The following is a 22,719-nucleotide window of genomic DNA, read 5'->3' as shown; positions in this document are numbered from 1 at the left end:
TCGCAAACGTTGACGCTGAGGCTTCTTAGGAGCAAACGTATTTTCGCAGCATCGTCCAATTTCGCACCGTCCTTCAGGAAGAGATCCTCGTATTTGCGGTAATACCGGTCGAAAACCTGGCCATTGTCCGAACTCGCTGATCTGCCCATAACTGCATATTGTCACATTCGACATTTTTGTCAATTTTGAGTTAATACCGTGAAGAGTTATCAAATCATGAATACTTTTGATCAACTTACTGAAATCTGTGAGATTGTTCTAGAAAACTCGAGAAAAATACCAAGTTGTTTTGTCACATTGATAACTGTAACCGCATAACAGTCACATTGAGTTTATACATGAGCCTCGTGAAGTAGTAGCAAAGAAATTTCTATCAGAATTATTTTCTGACTATTCATCCAGTATGCGATATGAGCTGTACCAAATTTCAGCCTCAAATAAGCACTTTTGAGTTCTTGGTAATTTTTAGAAATTTTTGTTTCCTCCCATACTGCCATAAAGTGCACACTTGGTACTCCAGTTACTCAATGCCTACTTTTGTCGAATGTTACAAATATGCAGTTATGGGCAGTGATGTTCGATGCCAAAGATTCAATAATGAATTCCGGGTTGCTTGAAGATCGGCCGGATGCGGAGCCCTCTTGAATACCGAAGCGCTCCAGCAAGACCATCAATCGCGCATTTTGCTCTGCCATCTGCTGGTTCTGCCGAACAATCTGCTGCATCAGAGTTTCGCTGTCGCCGCCAGGTGGCATCATTCTTCCTCTTGAGCTTGAGTTCTTGATAACCTCGTCGCCAAATGTTGTACTTTTTAAACTAGATGTTTATTGTTCGAATGGTAAGTACAGAATGAAGGAGTAGCAAAATTGTTCGCCTTTTATATTGTCAGGTTACTAGTGGTTGCTAAGATATGTTCGAGTGGTTACCCAAACAACACTGGTAGTCAACTACTACGATTCTCCGACTCCGACTCCGACTACTATGTTAGTCTCTAACATACACCTTTAACGGCATTCTTGATTTTGCTCTATTACCTTATGTGGCATAAAATTTTGGGCAACTGCAAGGGACATGGAGTTCTTTATTTCGTCTTTGGTCTAACACTTGAATTTATTCAAGTTTCAGTATTCTAAAATTTATGTTGTAGTGCACAGTGATACTTTTTGATGGAACATTTCATAGCGACAGACAGACAACTCTGGGTTTTTACATATATGATTATCCATTTTCATTTAAAAATTTGAATCAATATACATTTGACTTCTGTATAGGCCACTTTATATTTAGCCCATGACGTAGTATGTTGTAGTGCTCTATTTTGTATTTTTGTCTTTCGAAATTACAGTTTGTAATGTTCTAACATATTAATAATCTTTTGTAGTGCAATTCGCATCTAGTGCCTATTCGGTGAAAAAGTATTACTGACAGACAGACAATTCTGGGATTTTATTATTAAAAATGTATCTTGAGATGAATTTTTTGAACTTTTCAACAGAATACAGTACTAACCCGATTTTGTTAGCCCCCGATTTTGTCTGCCCCCGATTTTGTCTACCCCCGATTTTGTCAGCTTTTTGACCCGATTTTGTCAGCCTATTTTAAATTTGTCAAAAAAAGTGTTATCGGCATGTTTTACCACGTTTACATTAAAATTGATGATGATGTTAGATGTCATGCACGCATGGGCGTAGCCAGAGGGGGCAATGGCAATGCCTTTTATTAAGTGTTAAAAATCGATATTACCAATATAAGGGAGGGGGAGCCCCTGATCAAAAAACTGACTACTCCCATGTCCATCGCCATCTTAAAAGTCCATGTAACCATGTAAAACGTCAAAATTTGAAAAATAGGAACAAAATACAATGACCCGATTTTGTCAGGTTCCCTATTTTGTCATCGAGGGGCTGACAAAGTCGGGTCCTTACTGTATTATGTTGAAAAGTTAGAGGACTCAACACAAAAGGTTTCGCTTTTCCATAGTAATCTCCATATAAACTTCAAATGGCATGTGCACAGCCAATTTTTTTTTTCTAAATCATTCCAAACTTTGGGAGGACGATGTTTACCATAATTGACGTCGATTAAAAATTAGAGCAGCCAGAACTTCTAACCATGCATCAGTCTCTGCCTGCATCTCTTCCCTATATTAACATAATGTTCTCCTCGACATTCAGCAGCTTGTCGCCAATCTCGTTGGACGAATCGTTCGCCATCAGATTGTTTTGCCACTTGAGCTGTTCCTCGTCGAAGGACAGCTCGGCGTCCAATTTCTCCTGGATCTGATCGAACGACGTCTTGAACCGCTCGTCGATCAAGTTGTACGGCTGGATCGAGCTATTGTCATCGAACTCGTAGTTCTCGATCGAGATGTTGTCGAACAGATTGTCCAGCATGATCTGACTGTCGATCGTGGTTGGGGCACCGCTGCTGGTACTTGTCCCTGGGGGCGGGGGTGGCATTGACTGACTACTACTGGTACTACTACTGCCCTCACCCACACCGAGTGATCTCTTACGCAGGTACTTCAGTGCCCCGTTGCCACTGACGGTAGCCGCGGCAATATACCGCAACTCCGACCCCACACTAGCGCCCTCTACGAGTTTGATTTTCTTATTCTCCTCCCCTAAACTACGACCACCCCCATGACCTGCCTGGTTTACCTGCTGTTCCTCGGACCTTCTCTTGAGGGTGCTTTCATCCTCACCGTTAAGCCGTTGCTCATCCTGACGAGCAATCTGCTCGACACCGTGGTACCCATTCTGCTCCTCGCCACCTACCGTAGTCTGACTCTGCTGAGTGCCTTGGTAGGCAGTCAGCATCTCCTCTGGGTGCGCCACCTCATGAACCACGTGACTTACCGAACCATTTGACTGTTGCTGATGCTCCAATACGCCAACACTGTTCTCCATCAACCGCTGCTGTTGCTTCTGCTGCTGCAGCTGTAGCGCTTGCTGTTGTTTCAACAGCTGCTTGGCCTGCTGTTTGGCGCACTTGTTCCTGATTTTGCGCTCGTTTTTAACGAACAGCTCTTGTAGAATCTTCTCATCTTTGACCACTAGGGTGCTGATGAACTTGTTCATTTCCTCCTTCGGAGGTGCCCGCTCCGGGTGGACCGTATTCAGATGTTTCCGGACCGAAGTTTTCGCCTTCAGCGGTGACCGGTCGCAGTAGGGACACATGTAGTACGTACTGTCGTGGATCTCCATGTGGCGCTTCAGCTGATAGTTCTGCGATAAAATGAAAATATGAAGATGAGGTCAAATATTTGAACAATAAACGTTAATTTTAATACAAATTTTAGTGTAGGGCCCGTCGGCCTGACAAACAAATAATATTAAGTATAGAAGTTTCTCGATTTTTTTACAACCCCATTTTGTATTACTTAATTTTATCACGAGCGATTTCAGCACGATTCTAACGGCGTAAATATATCAGAGGTTTATCGCAAAAATTGTACATCGTCAATAACTTCAGCTGCCGAAGTGGCGCAAGCATCATTGCAATTCGCTATTAGAAAGAATACAGGTCTTAACGGAACACAACATCAATCCAATTCAACGGACCACCGTGGTAGCCATTAAAACCAACAGTAGTGAATGCCCCAAAATCGATATTGAAATATTAATACTTAGCTTTGAATGGTAGCAGTCAATAAAGTCCTTCGTATTGGAATAACTGGGTAGGAAAATTCTTTGATTGATTTTATATGACCTTAAGTGGCCTTAAGAATCGACAATATAAACTCTTAGTTACAATACATACCTACGATACATAGGTACAAATATTTTATAATCATAAAAGGAAACAAAAGTTTTGATAGAATCCTTTATAAAATGCACAGTCCTTGTAACAATTCAGTTGAACAGTTTTTTACATAACTCTTTAATCATCGCAGTATCTTGTAGAATCGTTCGTTTGTGACAACTTAAAAATCAAGTTACTGATAGTTCCATTTAAGAGAAAGTTGAAAGTTTAAGTTTCATACTGCAAACTGAAAATTGTGAATAACATGTTTCGCTGCAATGTTAAACTGTTTCGAGCTTTGCAATTTTCTATTTTTTTTATCAATGTAAAAACGTTCAAAAACATTACTATGGACAATAGAATTAGTTAGAAATTTTTGAGAAAACATAACTTTATTATCAAATCCTGAAAATTTCGGAAAATGTCCAAAGTAGCCCGTTTTTTGTCTTGATGGACAGTCTTTTTTCGCTGTTAAAGTAGTTTTGTTCTTTCTTGATGGATTTGCCTTATATTTTGCACATTTGTTACGCGCATATACAACTTAAGTATATGCAAGAATTATCAATACCCATCCATAATTATACGATTACAAATCCTCAAAGTTGAGGAATGTGGAAATAATGTCAAAAGAAGCCCCGTTAGACGGTACATTAGTTTATAATCTATCTCATTTTCTTGGCATTAACGTCCTCACTGAGACAGAGACTGCTTCTCAGCGTAGTGTTCCTTTCAGGGTAGACAATCGTCACCGTCAAATGGGAAAAGTCGTCGACGAAACTAAAAAAAGAATCGTAATCGTCACTCAACCAGTGTTGGATGACGATTCGCTGCAGTGCACAGTGGTTCGACCTAGAACAAATGTCGGCCAAAACCTCAACAAATGTCGGCCAAAACCTCAACAAATGTCGGCCAATCTCTCTTTAAAATAGCTGAAATAATATATTTGACATATTTTATGCACTATTGAACTATTATGGACTTTTATTTTCATTTTTTTCTTGTTTTGGACAGATAATTAGAAAATTCTGGTTTGGACAATACATTTTCAACTTTTTCAATCTTTCATACAAAATGGTCAACTTGGGCAGGCTAGTTCTCAGTTATTTATTGACGGATTGAGATGAAATTTTCACAGCATGCTAGGCGTTACTTGAATTACAACATATATTTTTGAGTAATTTTTCCATGCACAACTCCAATAGAAAAAACAACTAGACTAAAGTGGAGTTTTTGACAAAATATATAAACTATTCATCCAAAGATACGGAAGCTCTACATAAACTCGTGATTGGAAAAATTACTCAAAAATATCTGTTGAAATTCATATGATGTTTGAAAAAAATGTGAAAAATTCATGCGCATTTGTCCATAAAAATCTCAGATTTCAGACCCTGCCTTGATGTAAGTATCATCCAATTAATCAGTTTCAGCATGATTGTCATGCCTATAGCTTCAGTCTGTTATCATACTTGTTTTAACAGCAAAATCAAGTCCACGTAGAAAATGATTTTTCCAATTTGTTTCAATTTATCTGCAGGCTGCATGTCGAAGAAAATAGTTTCGTTCAACCAGGCCCGGATTTGGGGGGGTGCCGAGGGGGCAAATGCCCCGGGCCCCCCGATGAAGGGGGCCCCCCGAGAAGTGAATACTGTTCAATGAATTATTTTTACATTAATGATTAAAGATTTTAAATTGAAAATACAAATCCGATACCATTTCTAACAGAGATATTATGACATGAGATTATGTTTTTTTTAAGTGAGTAGCTAATTCAATACGATGTTTGTCTCATTTTTCCAGTTCCAATGAAAATCCTCTCTGATGCAAATCATCAAGGTTATATCAAAAACTTTAAAACTTTTCGCGGGTTAATTATAGCCAGCTGTCGCAACTTTTTGTCAAAATTACAGTGCTCTTTGTCCTGGAATGATCTTGAAAAGACGAAGATACTCGATAATTAGTGGATTTTCCTGATTTCGCTATCACAATACTGAAGCAGCTATTCTATCTGAAATCCTACCGGAATTTAGATATTTCCATATTCTACTGTAGACTTTTCCATTTGTATTTGTATATATTTGTATTAATATTTTCTTTGTTTTCTTGTAATATATCAAATTTTACTAAAAGCTTAGAATTAACTACAGTTTTGTCCCAAATCCACATATTTCGTTTGAATATAGCAATATTCACTAAGAGTTTAGAATATATCATAATTTTGGCCATAATCTACAGAATTTTTATACAATTATATTTTCCCCGATTCTTAAATTATTAGCTTATAGATTATCAAGGTAATTTTGCTATGGTCTTTGCAGGATTTCCGCTTGATAGGCTATTTACAGATACTAGAGCCATAGTTCTTCCAAACTGTTGTTAATATCGGGAACATTAAATTTATAAAGCAAGTAACTAAGACTTTAGCCTTCGGCACTAGGCCATCCCTTATTTTTCGAAAATGCGAAATGTTTTTAGTTCGTTATTGTAAAGTGCTCGTTTTGGTAAGAAAAAAATCAGGTAAAATTTTGAAGTTCCTACGTGGACGCTAAGTAGTCCCCCAAAGGCCTTAAAGGTATCAGGTGTACATGAACCCCGTGCGAAAATCTAGCTCGCTGCTCTAGTGCACGCTTCGTGACTACGTTTGTTTTCTTTGTAGTTGTTGATTTTATGTCAACGTGCACTGTAATAAAGATGTACAAAGTATAAAATATTATTTTAGTAAGTAAGTTCCTGTTAATTTGTCAAATCAGGTAAAAATAACCTTATTTTTCTTTATTGTCAACATTTACCCTACTACGTGGTACTGGCCAAACTAATAACTTGTTTTAAACAATAAAAATCTATTGAACAAAGCTAGTTGATATAACATTCACAATTACAAAGGATATAAACTTTTATGATGACTATCAACGCGCACAAGAGAATGTGTAACTAGTGGCTGTTTATACCCATGTAGCGTGCACTAGAGCAGCAAGCTCGATTTGCGCACGGGGTTCATGTACATGCTTTCCAAATATCTTATTTTCATAATACTAAGCTTTCCCGATCATTTAGTACCAAGGGGCCCCGTAAAGAGATCTGACCCGGCCCCCCCGAAGCCCAAATCCGGCACTGCGTTCAACCATCTTAACATCTCTACCGGCAGCTTCATTTTTTACTACCAAAAAATATTCAAATCGCGATTTTTTTTGTATCTCGATATTTTTGCACCATTTTTCACTAGACCACAAAAAACTCTTCTAGTTCAAGAATCCATGTCAATATCAATCATTGGTAATCTAGTTTTGAAGATATTCCGATATTCCTTGGCTGACCGACGTTTTCCATATAAAATGTCTTTGGCGGTAATTTTGTTTTTGGTCAATTAATAAAAAAATAAAAAAAATAAAATGTGTACTATGCAATAACAGGTAATAAGGAGCTACTCTGGAAAAAACATGAAAGGCAGTTTAGTATTCTTTGGATATCTAAAAAATACGAAATGAGGTTTTTTAGAGTTTTCAAGACTTTTATTTGTCCAGGGTTGTACCAGAAACATAAATGCTCATTACTCAAATACGGCAGCAGCATTGCTTCATTTTTTCACAACATACTCGCATTAATATATCATTCTGAGGAGTAAGTATCCGAATAAGATAAAAATTCTGTAGCCTGAGATATTTACGTCGGTTTTGGCTACGCGTTGGTCCCCAAGGAATTTTGGAATATCTCAGGATCCAGATGACCAATTACACAGCGTAACAAAAATTAAATTTTTGTGTGTATCAAGGATTAAATTATGTGTCCCTAGTAGATTTGGGGCTGCTGAATCTAATGCCGTTCTCAGAAATGTTCCAGCACATCACAATTTTTAGCTACAGGTCGCTAAAGTTTTATAAAACACTGGTTTCATTGATGTTCACTTAAAATTTAAACAATGATTTATCAAAAAAATTGGGGATCTAATCCTAAGAGCATGCAAAATAGGACTTAAACTATTATTAGATAGAATTTGGTTGAAATTGCACGGTTAAATTTATATTAAATCGATTTTTTTACAATGTTTGCAGTCTCCATACAAAATTCTTCGTTTCTCTTATATGGCAAAATACAATACTTTTTTAACCAACAAAAAATAACTTTAGGGCATCTGAAGTATTATGAACTTTGTTGATAAGTATTGCCATACATATGAAGTTTGAGTTCTGAGGCAAATTAAGCAAATAAATAGCATACAAGTAAATAGCGATATTTTGGTGCATGAGACAAAATCGTGTTCCGCAGTGTTATCAATATCGGCACATATTCGAAAATTAAAAGAGTTTTTTAAGAACTTGTGAAAGAATGGTGCAACAATATCGAGAAAAAAATAATAATCGCGATTTGAATATTTTTTTAGCGGTAAAAAATGAAGCTGTCGGTAGATAATAAAATCAAATAAAGGTGTGGACAAAATTTAATTAAGGTATAGCACCAAAATAGGGACCCAGAGAGTCCTAGCGGTAAACGCACAGCTGTTCTGCTAGACTAACCTGAGAATCGTGAGTTGCAATCCCACCAGTCGAGGATCTTTCGGTATAGTCAATTTTTCCGACTTGCCAGAGCATAAAGTATTATCGTACCTGCCACACGATATACACATGCAAAAATGGATAATCGGCAAAGAAAGTCCTCAGTTAATAACTGCGGAAGTGCTCATAAGAATACCTGCCCGCTTAGAAGCAGGCTTTGTCCCAGTTGAGACGTAACGCGAGAGAGAAGAACAAGAAGATTTAAGCGAGTTTCTCGTTCCTTCTCGGGATGCAATTCATGGCTACTGCGATTGCAATGCACGTACTAGCGTTTCACTGGATTATTATTTTTCAATTAGAATTGCACTCCGTACACCTTCAAACGCGTTGAACGTGGTCTATCGCAAGTTTTCGCAAAATAATTTATACCTTACTTGAAAGCTCTTGTTTTTAGCTTTCGAATGAACTTATTCTCATCGCGGGCATTCGCGGGCTACTAATGTCTTAGGGTACTTTTATGAAAAATAAGATGTTTTTGAACAATTTTAACTTTAATTCACTCTGTATAAATATAAAGAAAATTTTTATTTAACTCAGGTGTATTTTATGTATATACAAACAACTTCTCTAAAGATACCATTGTGGCTTGAGCTCTCTTTAAATTCATAAGTAGCTTGTGAAAAATGGATCGCAAATATTATTTTCTTGAAAAATCATGTCCACGTTCCACTCAAGGAACTGTATAAAATTCAAAGTCCAATGAATCTGCTTCAAACTTTGGATTGGAACCACAGAAGTGTTGAGGAAGTTGGTAAAAATATTACCGTTCAGATAGAACAACTTTGATTTTTAAGGTTTTGGCCGCCCTCGGACCATTGTGCAGTGGTCCGCCACAAAGGCTCGGCGTCATGACGAATTCACTGAGCCAGAAATTGCGTACGAATTTCATAAGAGAACGCTTGTGAACTGATTTCTTGACTGGTTTTCTCTCTTTCATAAGATTCTTATGAAACACAAAACGTCCGATATTCACAAGAAATTCTTGTCGTTATCATTAGAGATCTTATGAATGTTTTTATTTTCCTAAATTCAAAGAGCGATTCTCTTAATACATAATAGTCGGGAAGAATTTCATAATTGATATTTATGATCCTTCATAAGAGTATCTTATGATATTATACCCATTTATATTATGAACACAATGATCGATGGAAGTTCACAAGTTTTTTTTTATGAGTCTCATTAGATGCTTCTTATGTCTTTTTCCACAAGAAATTCGTATGAAATTGTTACGTGTTTTTCGATAGAAAGTCGACTGTTTTTCACAAGTGTTACTAATCATTGTCATACGCGCGCTTATGATTCTCTATCGTAAAAATTATGTTATTACCATCGCTCCACGTAATTCATAAGATTTTCGAATGAAATTGTTAAGAAAATCGTACTCCATTAGATTGTCTTATGAAAGCCAATGATCAATGCGTATGATAACCGAAAAGAGTTTCTTATGAAATTATATCTGTCTATGTAATGATTATTGTTTCATAAGTCTGTTATGGAATTTTATAAGATTTTCGAATGAAGAACAAAATACTTCTTATGTCGTTATTCCATAAGAAAATCTTGTGTACCTCATACGTTCCGTGCCCTCAGTGAACAAATAAGCCTCCTTCGTTATGGTCGAATCTTCGGGAGCTCTGAGCCGACTAAAAATATGAACCGTGGCGTCGATAGATTATGAGCCTTTTTATAAAAAATAAAACAAAAACAAAACGTGTCCGTAATTGAACAAACGATCTCTGAATCGTCATCGTCACGCGCTTACCAACAGAGCTATTTGTGCTAACTCTGCGCGGCGTGTGAGTCGTGACGAGTCTCTCTCACCACGAGTGACGTGAAACGACTAATGTTAATCAAATGGGAGCGAGTCGACAATTGTCACCTCGTTCGACTCGTGTCACCTCACACGCCGCGCAGAATAAGCACAATTGTTGAAGCTTGAGGAGTACGGGTTAAATTGCCAATACAAGCTACAATTCTAGGATGGCATTCGCCGTTTTGTGCATAGCAAGCGAATATACAATAAACGCCTCCTTCGTTTGAGACAGGGGAGCGAACGGAATGAAGACAAAGTTGTTCGTTGACGATTTTGGATTGACGTTCGTCGTGCATTCTTTCGTCGATGACGAGACGACGACCTGCCAGAGTTATTATACTGGATGACGATGTCTTTTTTTATTTCGTCATCACACTGTGACGAATCTGACGATTGCCTGCCCCGGTTCTTATGAGCACTTCCACAGTTATCAACTGAGAGCTTTCTTTGCCAAAGTTACCATTTTTGCATTCGTATATTGTGTGGCAGGTACGATTTTACTCTATGTCCAGGAAAATCAAGGAAATTTCCATTATGAAAAGATCCTGGACCTACCGGGATTCGAACCCAGACACCTTCAGCATGGCTTTGCTTTGTAGCCGCGGACTCTAACCACTCGGCTAAGGAACCATTTAATCTACCTATTATAATCATAATCCACCCAAACATATACAGAAATAGCTATGAACGGATAAAAGAACGGCTGTGAACAGACTCTGCTCACCCAGCAATCACGCTCTTTTGAAATTTGATTTTTTTTAGAGACAATTTACATTTTTTCGTTTGACGAAAAGTTTTCTCCGACTGGGGCGGGAATCGAACCCACACTCCGTAGCACAATCCTGCTTAATATTGGTTCTTTTTGCGTAAACGGCATGATTCTTTCTACCACTGCCGAGAAGACGTGTAACTTTTTAGAAAATGTCACTTCAATTTGTCCATTTAGTATACAGTCAGGTCTCCTATTAGACACATGGTTGGGGGGCGTAATAGGAATCTGCGTTATAGGAGACCCAGGGCTTTTGGGATTTCATCACTTTGGGGGTGTTGTTGAATATCTCGTATGCCGAAAGAGATAGCACAGTACTGTCTTCGGCGTAGTTTCAGTGCTAAGTATGATCTACCTTTAGGAGTTGAGGATCATCCTTTTAGTTGAGAACTTGGCCGGTAGGGGCGCTTTTTCTGATTTGCACTATACTGCCCATAAACGCATGTCAGTCCCATGTTTGCTGAATTTCCTATTCACATGGGACAATTATGCGTTTATGGGCAGTATATGAACCATGAGGGATAAGAATGCACAATGTAACATATCGTCCCCTTGATGCTACAACTAGATACGAAATTTGAAATTTTTGACTTCAATATGTCAAAACATTTTTCTTAATTAGATCTGCAAAATATCCACAGGTCTTAAGCGTGTGATTCAAAATACACAAGTTGAAGATTATTTTAAAATCATAATCACTGCGATTAACCATCACCTTGTTAAACGGTCATACTTTCAAAGTTGCACATCTCAAAATTTTGATTTTCGAGTTATCTAGTTGTAGCATTAAGGGGACGATATGATATCAAAATGTCGAAACTTTCGGCTCAAATAATGTTAACCCTTGTGATACTGAGCAACTTTGCCGAAGACGCCATCTTTCTAAGTGGTCAGGCAACTGAGCTTAGCACAAAACAAAAATTCCATGCCCACTAGCGCCGCCAGGTGGCGTAATTCCGTATCAGAATGACCACCGCATGTCAGCCCTTGAGCTACTGAACAACTCTTCCGTAGACACCAACCTTCCAAAACATCAGGATCTAGAGATATCATATGCTACAAAATTGTGCATTCTTATCCCTCATGGTTCATATAAGGTACCGTGGGGCAAGTGGGTAATGGAATTCGCATAGTTGAGATTCTTCCAATTCTAGAGACTTTAAACTGAAACAAATAAGGACGTATATATTTTTTAGCTTGACTCCCGTCATATATAAGTAGCATGCTAAAATTGATTTTTATGAAAAATTGAAGAAAAAAATACAGAAAATTTTTTTGAAAAATGTCTTCTTACTTTTCACTTGCCCCAAAAGTGGGGCAAGTGAAAAGTTTACCGTTTTGAACAATCAATTCAAAAACTAACAGTTATATTCACGATCTCTATTAGCTTTAACACTTGTTAAGGCTTCCCAATGAACAATAACATAAGTAACATGTAAACAAAGAAAATATTATTCTTTTCACTTCAATTTTCTTCTGTTCAGTTATGTTAGTTGAAATGATTCGACAACATTATAACTGCAACATTTCCAATGTTAGTTCTTACATTATAGGACAGCAATTGCATTTCTGCTCTGTAGAATTTCCACCGCTCGTTATTTATTTTTGAGAAAGTCGGATATGACGTCGGATAACTTTTCGGGAGAAATCGAACGGAATCCTTCAATAACGTATTTAGGGTCTTTTTTATGTGGATAGACCTATACCCCATTTTTATGTTTTGAACTAGCTTTACATAGACATTCCACGAGACTTACGTGTGTTCTCTAATATTGCAACTTTTCAGTCAACGTCTTCCTTTTAATTGGCTGCCCGAAGTAGACATATTGATATTGTAATGTTTGGCAACATCTTTTAGAGAATTTCCATGATTTCTAATAGCTTTTAACGCTTGAGTATAGCGTTTCTTGAATTATCAGCACGTTATATTTTTCTATGATAATTGCGAACCATGTTTACTTATGGCTACTTAAAGAGAAAACACAAATTCAATCTCCAATGATAAACTTTTCACTTGCCCCACCTGATAAGAGAATTGACGGTGTTTAAATTTAGTTATTTTTAGGTCTACGTCGAATTAATTCTAAAACTTTTTTTATTGCAGTTTGAAACTGTCACAGAGGACAACTAAGAAGTGGTACAGGAAATTATTTTCCGCAACTTTTTTCCACTGAAAATATTAAAATAAGATTGTACGCCGCCAACTTGTTACGGAGTAACAGTGGACAGGTTAACAATTTTTCACTCTATTATGCAATAATGGCTGAAAAATCTCAGAAATCTCTTACCTATCGTAATGTTCTCAATGACCTCAAAGGTTTACGCATGAGTTTAAAACGTTAATTCACATATTCAATAAAATATATCAATTGTTTTCACTTACCCCATTTACCCACTTGCCCCGCGGTACTAAGGCAAATCAGAAAAGGCGCCCCTATCGGCCAAGTTTTCAACTAAAAGGATGATCCTCAATTCCTAAAGGTAGATCGTACTTAGCACTGAAACTTCGCCGAAGACATTACTGTGCTATCTCTTTTGGCATACGAGATATTCAACAACACTCCCAAAGTGATGAAATCCCATAAGCCCTGGGTCTCCTATAACGTTCTGGTGTGTCTAATAGGAGTGAGCGTAATAGGAGTGCACGTTATAGGAATGCGTTTAATAGGAGACCTGACTATATGTAATATTTAAAATTTCCACTTGAATGATTGACCGCAAACAAGATAAATCATTATCAAATTTCGGCATATTTAAAATATAAACCTAGTAATTACACTCAGTAAATGTAAATCGGTTGATAAAATCAAAGGATTTCTGTTGCTGGTATGTATATGTAGATAGATTTTAGGTCATGTTTGATAAAAATTAAGCGCATTTTACCCCACTTATGCAACAACGTATCACAACAAGACTATCAGTATTCACATATGCACATGTAAGCGATTCTATATTACAATCAGAACTTAAAACTAGCCATAAAAAGCATGGAATTTTCAAATAGTTCAAACAAATGTACAAAAACACAATTACCTTCGGGAAAACCCTATCGCACTCCTCACACGGGTAGCTGGAGCTGCTGTTGCCGCCTCCTCCGCTGCCAATCGGGGTTAGTTGCTGCGAGCTGTTATCGCTATCGCCATCAAAGCACTGCGGGCCACCACTGCTATTGGTGGCGCTGTTGGCATCGTTAGCGTCCACCTATACGGAGTTAAAGCATTTGGTTTCAAAGCAGCAAAACAGCAAAAAGTGAAGCGCGTGGCCAGCCAACAATGACACGTGTAGATCAGCCGAGAGGAAGGAAGCAATAAACGCAAAGGATTGTACAATGGAAGGAACCGGATTAGGAATAGGAAAATAGATAGCGAAATCAAATAACGGGTTAGTGGTCAAACTGGGCTTTTCTGCATTTTGGCAAGTCAAACACGGTGCGGTTCGGTACTTACGGATAGTTCCTCCGCGCTTAGGAAACCGTTGTTGACGGAGTCCGGTGTCCGATCGGGGATGAGCTGTTGCGACTCCACGCTGCCGTTGCCGATTTTGATCGGGGACAGCGTAAGGAGTTGTGCTTCGCCTGTAGGTTCGGCCGCCATCATGTGGTTGGGCTCTTCGATGATGGTGTTGAGCCCATCCAGATTGGCGGTGGTCGGATGATGAAGCGAAGGAATCGTATTGCCGGATGTGGGAAGAATCGTCGATGCGGGCTGTTGTTGCTGCTGGTGGTGATTCGAGATGGGCACGAGCTTTGGTAACTTGTCGGTTGAGTTTAATACTTTAAGATCTATCTTATTGCCTAGAGCGTTGGTGTTTTGGTTAAGAAATAGTTGACTAGTATCGATCAGGTTATTGTTGGTCAACTCGAGGTTGGATATGATGATGATGCTATGAGACTTGTTGGGGGTAGTTCCGGTGGTTGACCCCGGACTGTTGTTGGTGATGATGGCCGGTGCTCCGGAAGGAACGGCCACTTGCATACCACTGGACGCATTTGGAGACATGGTCATCTTATTCAGATGTTTCTTCTTGTTGTATTGTCGTGGCACATGAACGGGTTGTTCCGGCGTGACTATAACACTGGGAGTGGCCGTTGTTGGCTCCCCTCCATTAGCTGCCGCGGCCTCCATTTTCTTGCTCTTCTGGGTCAACTTAGTGGCCAGTGCCTTGGCGATTGCCGGTTTAATGGGGGAAGTCTTCTTCTGATTGATTTGCGTCATAACTTTCTTCTCGGTTTTGTAGTCATTCGAAACGGTATAAACGGTGTGAACCTTCCTCAAATGCTTCTCCAAGGCATTTGGGTTCTTGAACAGCTTGGCGCACACAATGCACTTGTACAGCTGTTTGCCATTGGGGGCCTGAACATCCGTGATCATGTCCTGACTGGAACTGGTATTCGTAATCGGCATCGTTGTCAAGCTGGGCACCGCCACAACGGTTGGCTGCGGAATTGATTCAAACTCCGGTTCCAGTTCCATATCCTGGTCCCGGATTGCATCCGGTTCCGGCATCATATCCGACACTTCATCCACCATCATCATTCCATCTCCGCTGCCACCCTCCAACGGATCCATGCTCGCTTTTAACCCATCCAAAGCAGTAGGCTCAATCTCGTCTCCAAAAACCGTCTCCTCCTTGGGTTCCATCAGAAGCTTGTCGGAGGATTCCTCCATGCTGCTCATCAGGACACTCTCGTTTGGGTCCTTGTGAATTTTCATGTGGCGCTGGAGCGACCACGAGTTCGAGAGAACCTTCAAACACTTTGGACAATGGAGATACGCCGTTTTCGATTTGCGCTCGGTACACTCGTGATCCTTCAGTTCCTCCGCCAACTGGAAGAGCTAGAATAAAAAAAAACACATCATTAATATCACATGTCCTAAACAGAGTGGCAGTGATTAAATGAGTGATTATTGATTGAATTCAATTTAATAACTGACTGTCCCTGTTAAACAGGAAAGAAGACTAAACGTGAATAGAGCTAGCTAAAATGATCCATGATTTTCTCCAGAAATTCCATCGCAACAATAATTTATTTGCCCAAAATTTCCTACAGATATTACTCCGAAGATATCTCAGGAGTTCATTTAGGGATTTATTTCAGATTTCATAAGAAATAGGACCAATAACTTTCGTTGAGGATACCTTCAAGAATTGAATTGGGGCCTTCCTTAGCCTAGTGGTTAGAGTCCGCGGCTACAAAGCAAAGCCATGCTGATGGTTTCTGGGTTCAATTTCCGGTCGGTCCTGGATCTTTTTGTAATGGAAATTTCCTTAACTTCCCTGGGCATAGAGTATCATCGTACCTGCCACACGATATACGAATGCGAAAATAACAACTTTGGCAAAGAAAGCTCTCAGTTTACAACCGTGGAAGTGCTCATTGAATACTAAGCTGAGCAGCAGGCCCAGTGTGGACGTTATGTCAAGAAGAAGAAGAAGAAGAAGTATAAGAAGAATAAAAAGAAGAAATAATGTAAAAATTAAAGAAAAATTTCTGTTATACCCTATGGCGCCCGAGTCTGTCAAATAAACATTTAATCACAACTGGGTGAAACATTATGAATTTTGAGCAGTAGCCCTTTACGGTCCCTACCGGAACCAATATCCGGTAACCATGTTCCCTTATTGACCACAATAGTTTCCAAACTGAAACATGTTATGAATTCTATTAAATAGAATAATGTCGCATTGATTTTAAAATGTTTCGATGAAGTTTCTTGCATTTCCTCCATAATTTAAAGTGACCAGACGTCCCACTTTTCGCGGGACAGTCCCGCATTTTGAACATTTGTCCTGCGCCGAAAAGTGTCCCGCAAAACGTCCCGCGTTTTAGTCAAATCATGCAAACGTCATTCATTCCTACACTCAAAAAAAATCCAAACGTCATTGCTACGTGAAAAATCACGTAGATCATTCCAAATTCATTTTGCCTCCACTTTACCTGACTAAGATAAAGATCACTAAGACATTCATAACCATCAAATAGTGAATCGGTAATTGTTACTGAGGATACCTATCGCACTTACGTGAAAATCACGTAGGTGCCTAAGTTCATTTTGACATCTGCATGTCGTACGTACATTCGGTGTTGAGCGCAAATCCTAAGATGGCGCCCGCTTGATTTTTGAGGAACTTCAGAAGCTGCTGAACTTTAAACCCTGTGTTAGTTTGATTTCAAGGTAAATATGCTTTGGATACCGAATAATCCCTGCATTACTTCATATTTAATACCTGATTTATAACCTCACAGGAACAAGAAACAGGATTCACAATGCTCAGATTGAATATAAACATATCACAATCTTTTAGGTCTGTTTACATTTTCCAATTGTGAATTAGTTTTCTTCCAAAGCATATTAGAGATAAGGTTGGTCTTTATTCCAGTTAAATTTAATGCAAAACCATCTAGGTCCTATTAAAACGCTTCGTAAAGGCTACCGAAAATCCACGTAGCTCTTACGTGTAGCGCCGGTGGAATGGACGAAGTTGAAAAGTTCATGCGTTCATTCTGGGCTACCTATGATTAACGTAAGAGCTACGTGGAAAGTGCGATGAAAAAAAAAAACGTATGTTTTCACGTAACAATGACGTTTGGATTATTTTGAGTGTAAAGATAGTGAGCAATTCCACCGAACATGACGAATATTTTTTTTAAATTTAATTTTTGTATTTTTTAAATCGCCTGAAAATTTGCATACAGAATCTTTATGACCAAAAATGCCATTTTGCACCTTCAGACCGCCATTTTGAACCTCGCCTTATTTTTGAGAAGGGCGTATCGGAAAATGCATAGCAAATCTTTAAAAAACTGTTACTCGAAAACGATTTGTCCGATCGATTTGAGATCTTTTTCAAAAATGTAGGTATTGCTTAGGACTATATGGAGAAAAATATGCACGGTAAAAAAAAGTTACAGATTATTTTTTATTTCAAAAACAAAATTTTAAAATCGATTTTCTCCAGAAACGCAGTTTCGATTTTTTTTATTTTTGGAGGGGACAACTTATGTAATTTATAGCACAATGTTTCAAAATGGAAGAATTATGGACACAGATTTGGAAAAAAAAAATCGAAATAGAGAAAAACAATAATTTTTTATGTGATTATTTGAAAGTACAGAAAAATTGCAATCGAAAAGTACTTAAGTACATTTTTTCTAGGTTGCATCAATTTCGAGATATACTCATATTTATATAAAATTTTCAAATAATAAAAGTAAAAACATATTTCTTGTTTCTCCATTCCAGAAATATTTAATTTTGATTGAGCGAATCGTAGCTGAATTGTTTATTGTTTAATCAAAACCTATATACTAAAGTATTTAAAAAAGTATGCACGGTAAAAAAATATAAATGAAATTTTCAAATGAAAATTTGAAGTTCATTGTTCTTAAAAACCGCAAAATTGATGTTTTTAATTTTTGGATATGTTTTGCAGCATATTGTTTGTAATTTCTTGCACAATGTCTCAAAACGGAAAATTTTTGGATAAAAAATAAATAAAACGAATTTATGTAAAGCGATATTTTTGGTGCGTTTTTTTGAGTACAGAAAAATAACTATATATTTTTAAATATGAAAAATTTCTATCGAAAAATACTCAAGTAAAATTTAGCTGAGATGCATCACTTCCGAGATATACACGGTAAATCTAAACGTGGCAATAAAAATGTGATTCTATCACAACGGTGTACTTTTGGTCCCCAGGGCTAAGCCCGGCTAATGGGTAAAGCCCTCTCATCGCGGCAAGATCGTACAACCATGGAGAAGAAGTTTGTGTTTTTTTGTCTTTTTTTTTAGTTTTTTTTTTGTTTTTTTTTTTGTTTTTTTTGTTTATTTTTTATATATATATACTGCAATTTTATTTCTTAATTATATCAACTACTTTCTTGTTATCGTCACTGCTCGAAAATTGTCTAACTTCAATTTGTGTTTCAGAGATAGGGATAAACGAGTGATATTTCTGAGTGGCTTGAACTGTTTATGCACTTGAAAATAGTTGGTTAAGTTCTTATGCAATGATATCATATTCCTCAGTAGTTGAATAACAAAAGAAGATTTGTGTAAGCTGCTCTTCTTTCCGATTGAGCCCAATCATATAGTTCCTTAGCATTTTTTTATCGGATGTTCACGTTCTTTGGCAAGACTGGCTCTGGTAGCCATACGTTTTAGTGTTCCTCCTATGGCATCGCATGGCCCTTTTCCATGTGATGTTGCAAAAAAATGCCATTCAACTTCTATATCATATTTGATTTTAAATTGCCAAAGAGTTGAAAAGTTCTTCCTATTTTTATACTGTGATGCAGCTCCGTCAGACATACAATATATCTTGTTGACAGTTGATTTGTGATCCAATCGCAAAAAATCTATCACTTTAAATATGAATAAGCTAATTTTATATATAATTATATAAATTTTAGATATGAATAAGTTAATAATAAATCACATAAGTTGTCCCCTAAAACATGTCCAAAAATAATAAAAATCACAGATGCATTCTCATAGAAAATCGATTTTAATTTTTTTTATTAAAAAAAATCTGTCATTATTTTTTACCGTGCATATTTTTTTCCAAAAAGTCCTAAACAATACCTACAACAACCGCAAAATGTATCCAAAAATTAAAAACATCAATGTTGCGGTTTCTAAGAACTATTAGCTTCAAATTTTCATTTGAAAATATCGTTTATATTTTTTACCGTGCACTCTTTTTTCAATACTTAAGCATAAATGTTTTGATCAAACGATAAACGATTTAGCTACGATTCGCTCAATCAAAATAATTTTTTTCTGGAATGGAGAAACACGAAATATGCTTGAAAAGGGCCTATTTTTCTTTTTTTTATTTGAAAATTTTATATAAATATGAGTATATCTCGAAATTGATGCAACCTAGAAAAAATTTACTTAAGTACTTTTCGACTGCAATTTTTCTGTACTTTCAAATAATCACATAAAAATTATTGTTTTCCTCTATTTCGATTTTTTTTTTCAAAATCTGTAATTTTTTAACGGCTTGGAACCGCTCAGTTTTAGTAATGGAAATTTTGCAGTTGTCGTTTCAAAGATGAATGATTTAAATTATTTTTAAATATCACATTATAATCAAGCATTGGAAATTAATTACGTTTGTGTTTGTGTTGATAACATTGCTTGGGAGTCCGTAAGATTAGGACCCGGATTCCATTATAATCTCTCCCTTCATCCTTTGATTAGTCCTTCTTTGAGCTTTGTTATAATTATCTTCCCGCAAATGCTAAAGATTGATGATTTTCGTGTATCCTTTATAAACATGAACATTCAAAAAAGGGGAGGTACGTTTTAAAAATCATCTAACAAATATTTAACTTTTAATCAAAAAAGCAATAGTGAACCAATAGGGTCAAATTAGTAAAAGTGAAAACATGTGAAAATTTTCCGAAAGTGTAAACATTTTTGTTTTCAGATTAACTTGATTAATTTTGTGATAATGAATCCCTGAGTCAAAAAAAAAGCAACAGTGAACCAGTAGGGTCAAATAATAGAAGTAATAAACCATAGAAGAAGAATGTCGCTGGCATCGCTGTCGGAACATCTTTTGTTGGCGGAGATATGCGGGGCTATAAATGTCAACGCGAATATGTATGCAGTTTGATACTTACGTACCCAACATGTTTCTGAGCGAGAACAAAGGGAACATCAGCGACATTATTCTTCTATGGTTTATTATTTCTATTGGTCAAATTAGTAAAAGTGAAAACATGTGAAAATTTTCCGAAAGTGTAAACATTTTTTTTTCAGATTAACTTGATTAATTTTGTGATAATAAATCCCTGAGTTTTTTGTGATGCTTGCAAGTACGTTATAAAACATTAGAACTTCGAACAATGTGCCATTGAGATTTGCACTTTACGACATATTTTCACACATAAAACAGGGATACGTGCGTACAATAGAATTATAAGTACACAGTTCGAACGAAACGTGTAAATTTCTGAGATATATAATGCACATAATTGGAGCGTGGAACATCATGGATATTTACATGATATGTCATGTAAACTTCAATTATATGTCATGTAATTCAGCAAGATTCTGTGTGGTTACATGACACATAACACATTTTTACATGATTTCAGGCTTAAATTTACATGACGTCATGTTTACATCGCATAAATGAAGTTTACATGACGTGTAATCTTCATTATTTTTAACTGTGTAGTAGAACGCTAGTGGCGCTGTTATCGCAAAAAAGAATTATTTTATTAATACTTACTATTGATGTTTTTGATTGTTTGTTTAGTGCTATGTTGTAGAGAATGTTTTATTATGGTTGAAAAATTTGATTTGACACTTATAGACCCGGAGACTGTCAGAGCGTGGCAAACTAGATGTTGGTCACAAAAACAGTCGCGACATCGGCCTTCTACGGCTAATGCTTCTACTGTGCGTACACAATCGGGGAAAATTTTGTCCCGCGTTGGAGCCAAACACATCTGGTCACTTTACCATAATTTTAATTTTGAAATAACCTGAGTACCTCTACAAATTCGGATATGGGTCCGGAGCCATCACTGAATTCAAAATTGCATGAATCAAAAATATAACTCATTTGTGATATTCCTGAAAATCTTATCAAAATCGATCAAACGATGGCAAGGATAGCAAAAATTGAGAAAAAAAAATCTAAATTACGTTCCTCAGTCGTTTTTTTTAGATTTTTTTTTTCAAATTTTCAGGGTCGATCATAAAATGCATCTACTTTTTGGAACCACGGTTATCGATTCGAAAATTACGGAAGTTTCGGATTCATCGCGGAAAGTATTGGGGTGACCTGAGAACGTCATCATTCTAAGTGGTCAGGATCCTGAAATACCCGCAAAACAAAAGTTTCATGCTCTGTAATCCCGATTTCTTGTGGCGATTTTTCATAAGGGGTTTATATGTATTTCGATAGACCATTTGCCTCAGTGTATGATTCAATTAAGGGACGATTTCGGTTGCTGATCGTCCAGCTAGGTGAAAAGCCTTGAAAGAACAGCTGATAAATAAAAGAAAGAAAGATCACTCATGAAAATTATAATCCATTTTCCCGAAAAATTCATTGTAGCTAGTGTCACTCGGGCTAGTGACGTACAGTATCGCAGTTATCTTCTAGATGTCCTCAGTGATTTTTTTTCCTTATCATTTAATGAACAAATGTACTGAAGACACAAAATTGATTCGACGCATAGTTTTTTTTTTCTTGGTAGAACACTAGGGTAAACGTTCCCTTAGTGGAGGTAGCTCCAATAGTAGAGGGAGTGTGTTTTGATATGTTTTGCACTAATAAATTACTATGTAATAATGATGCACGTTGCAAACATGATATACACGAAGAAACTGAAGTAAGGTACCGTGGGGCAAGTGGCTAATAGATTTCGCATAGTTGTGATTCTTCAAATTGAAACAAATAAGGTCCTGTATATTGTTTAGCTTGACTTCCACCAAATATACACACTTAAATTATTTTACGGATTCCTGTGAAATCTCAACAGCTGAACAGTTCGGTGAAATAAATTAACGGAGTACGGTAAATTTTTACAGTGTTCGGTAAAAAATCACCGGAATCTGTTAAATTCCGACGAAGTTACGGTGTTTTATTTCACCGAACTGTTCAGCTGTTGAGATTACGGTGAAATTCATTGTAAGAGCTTAGTGTGCTGCTGCTGCTTATGCAATTGATTTTTATGTAAAATTGAAGAAAAGAGTACAGAAAAGGTTTTTCAAAAAACGTCTCCTTACTTTTCACTTGCCCCACAATTATTAGCATGAATTATCAGCACGTTCTGTTGTTCTATGATAATTGCGAACCTTGTCTACTTA

At 37.1% G+C, this 22,719-nt stretch overlaps 1 protein-coding gene across 3 annotated transcripts in view; it reads right to left on the bottom strand.

Moving 5' to 3' along the window:
- Positions 1-1,987: 1,987 nt before the first annotated feature.
- Positions 1,988-22,719, bottom strand: part of LOC23687500 — a 46,927-nt gene continuing 26,195 nt past the window's right edge. For 2 of the 3 annotated variants that reach the window (XM_021851137.1, XM_021851138.1), the window contains 3 exons: positions 14,326-15,714; positions 13,913-14,080; positions 1,988-3,227 (listed from right to left, as the gene is read on the bottom strand). In XM_021851137.1, the coding sequence (XP_021706829.1) occupies positions 2,142-3,227; positions 13,913-14,080; positions 14,326-15,714 (2,643 nt within the window). In that variant the 3' untranslated portion in view covers positions 1,988-2,141. The remainder of the gene's footprint in view (positions 3,228-13,912; positions 14,081-14,325; positions 15,715-22,719) is intronic. The other variant, XM_021851139.1, reaches the window with a different exon arrangement.

This window comes from Aedes aegypti, chromosome 3 (genome assembly GCF_002204515.2).
Source record: "Aedes aegypti strain LVP_AGWG chromosome 3, AaegL5.0 Primary Assembly, whole genome shotgun sequence".
In the NCBI taxonomy this organism is placed as follows: Eukaryota; Metazoa; Arthropoda; class Insecta; order Diptera; family Culicidae; genus Aedes; species Aedes aegypti.
Note: the sequence above shows the minus strand (reverse complement) of the source record. Positions and strands in the feature narration are given on the sequence as shown.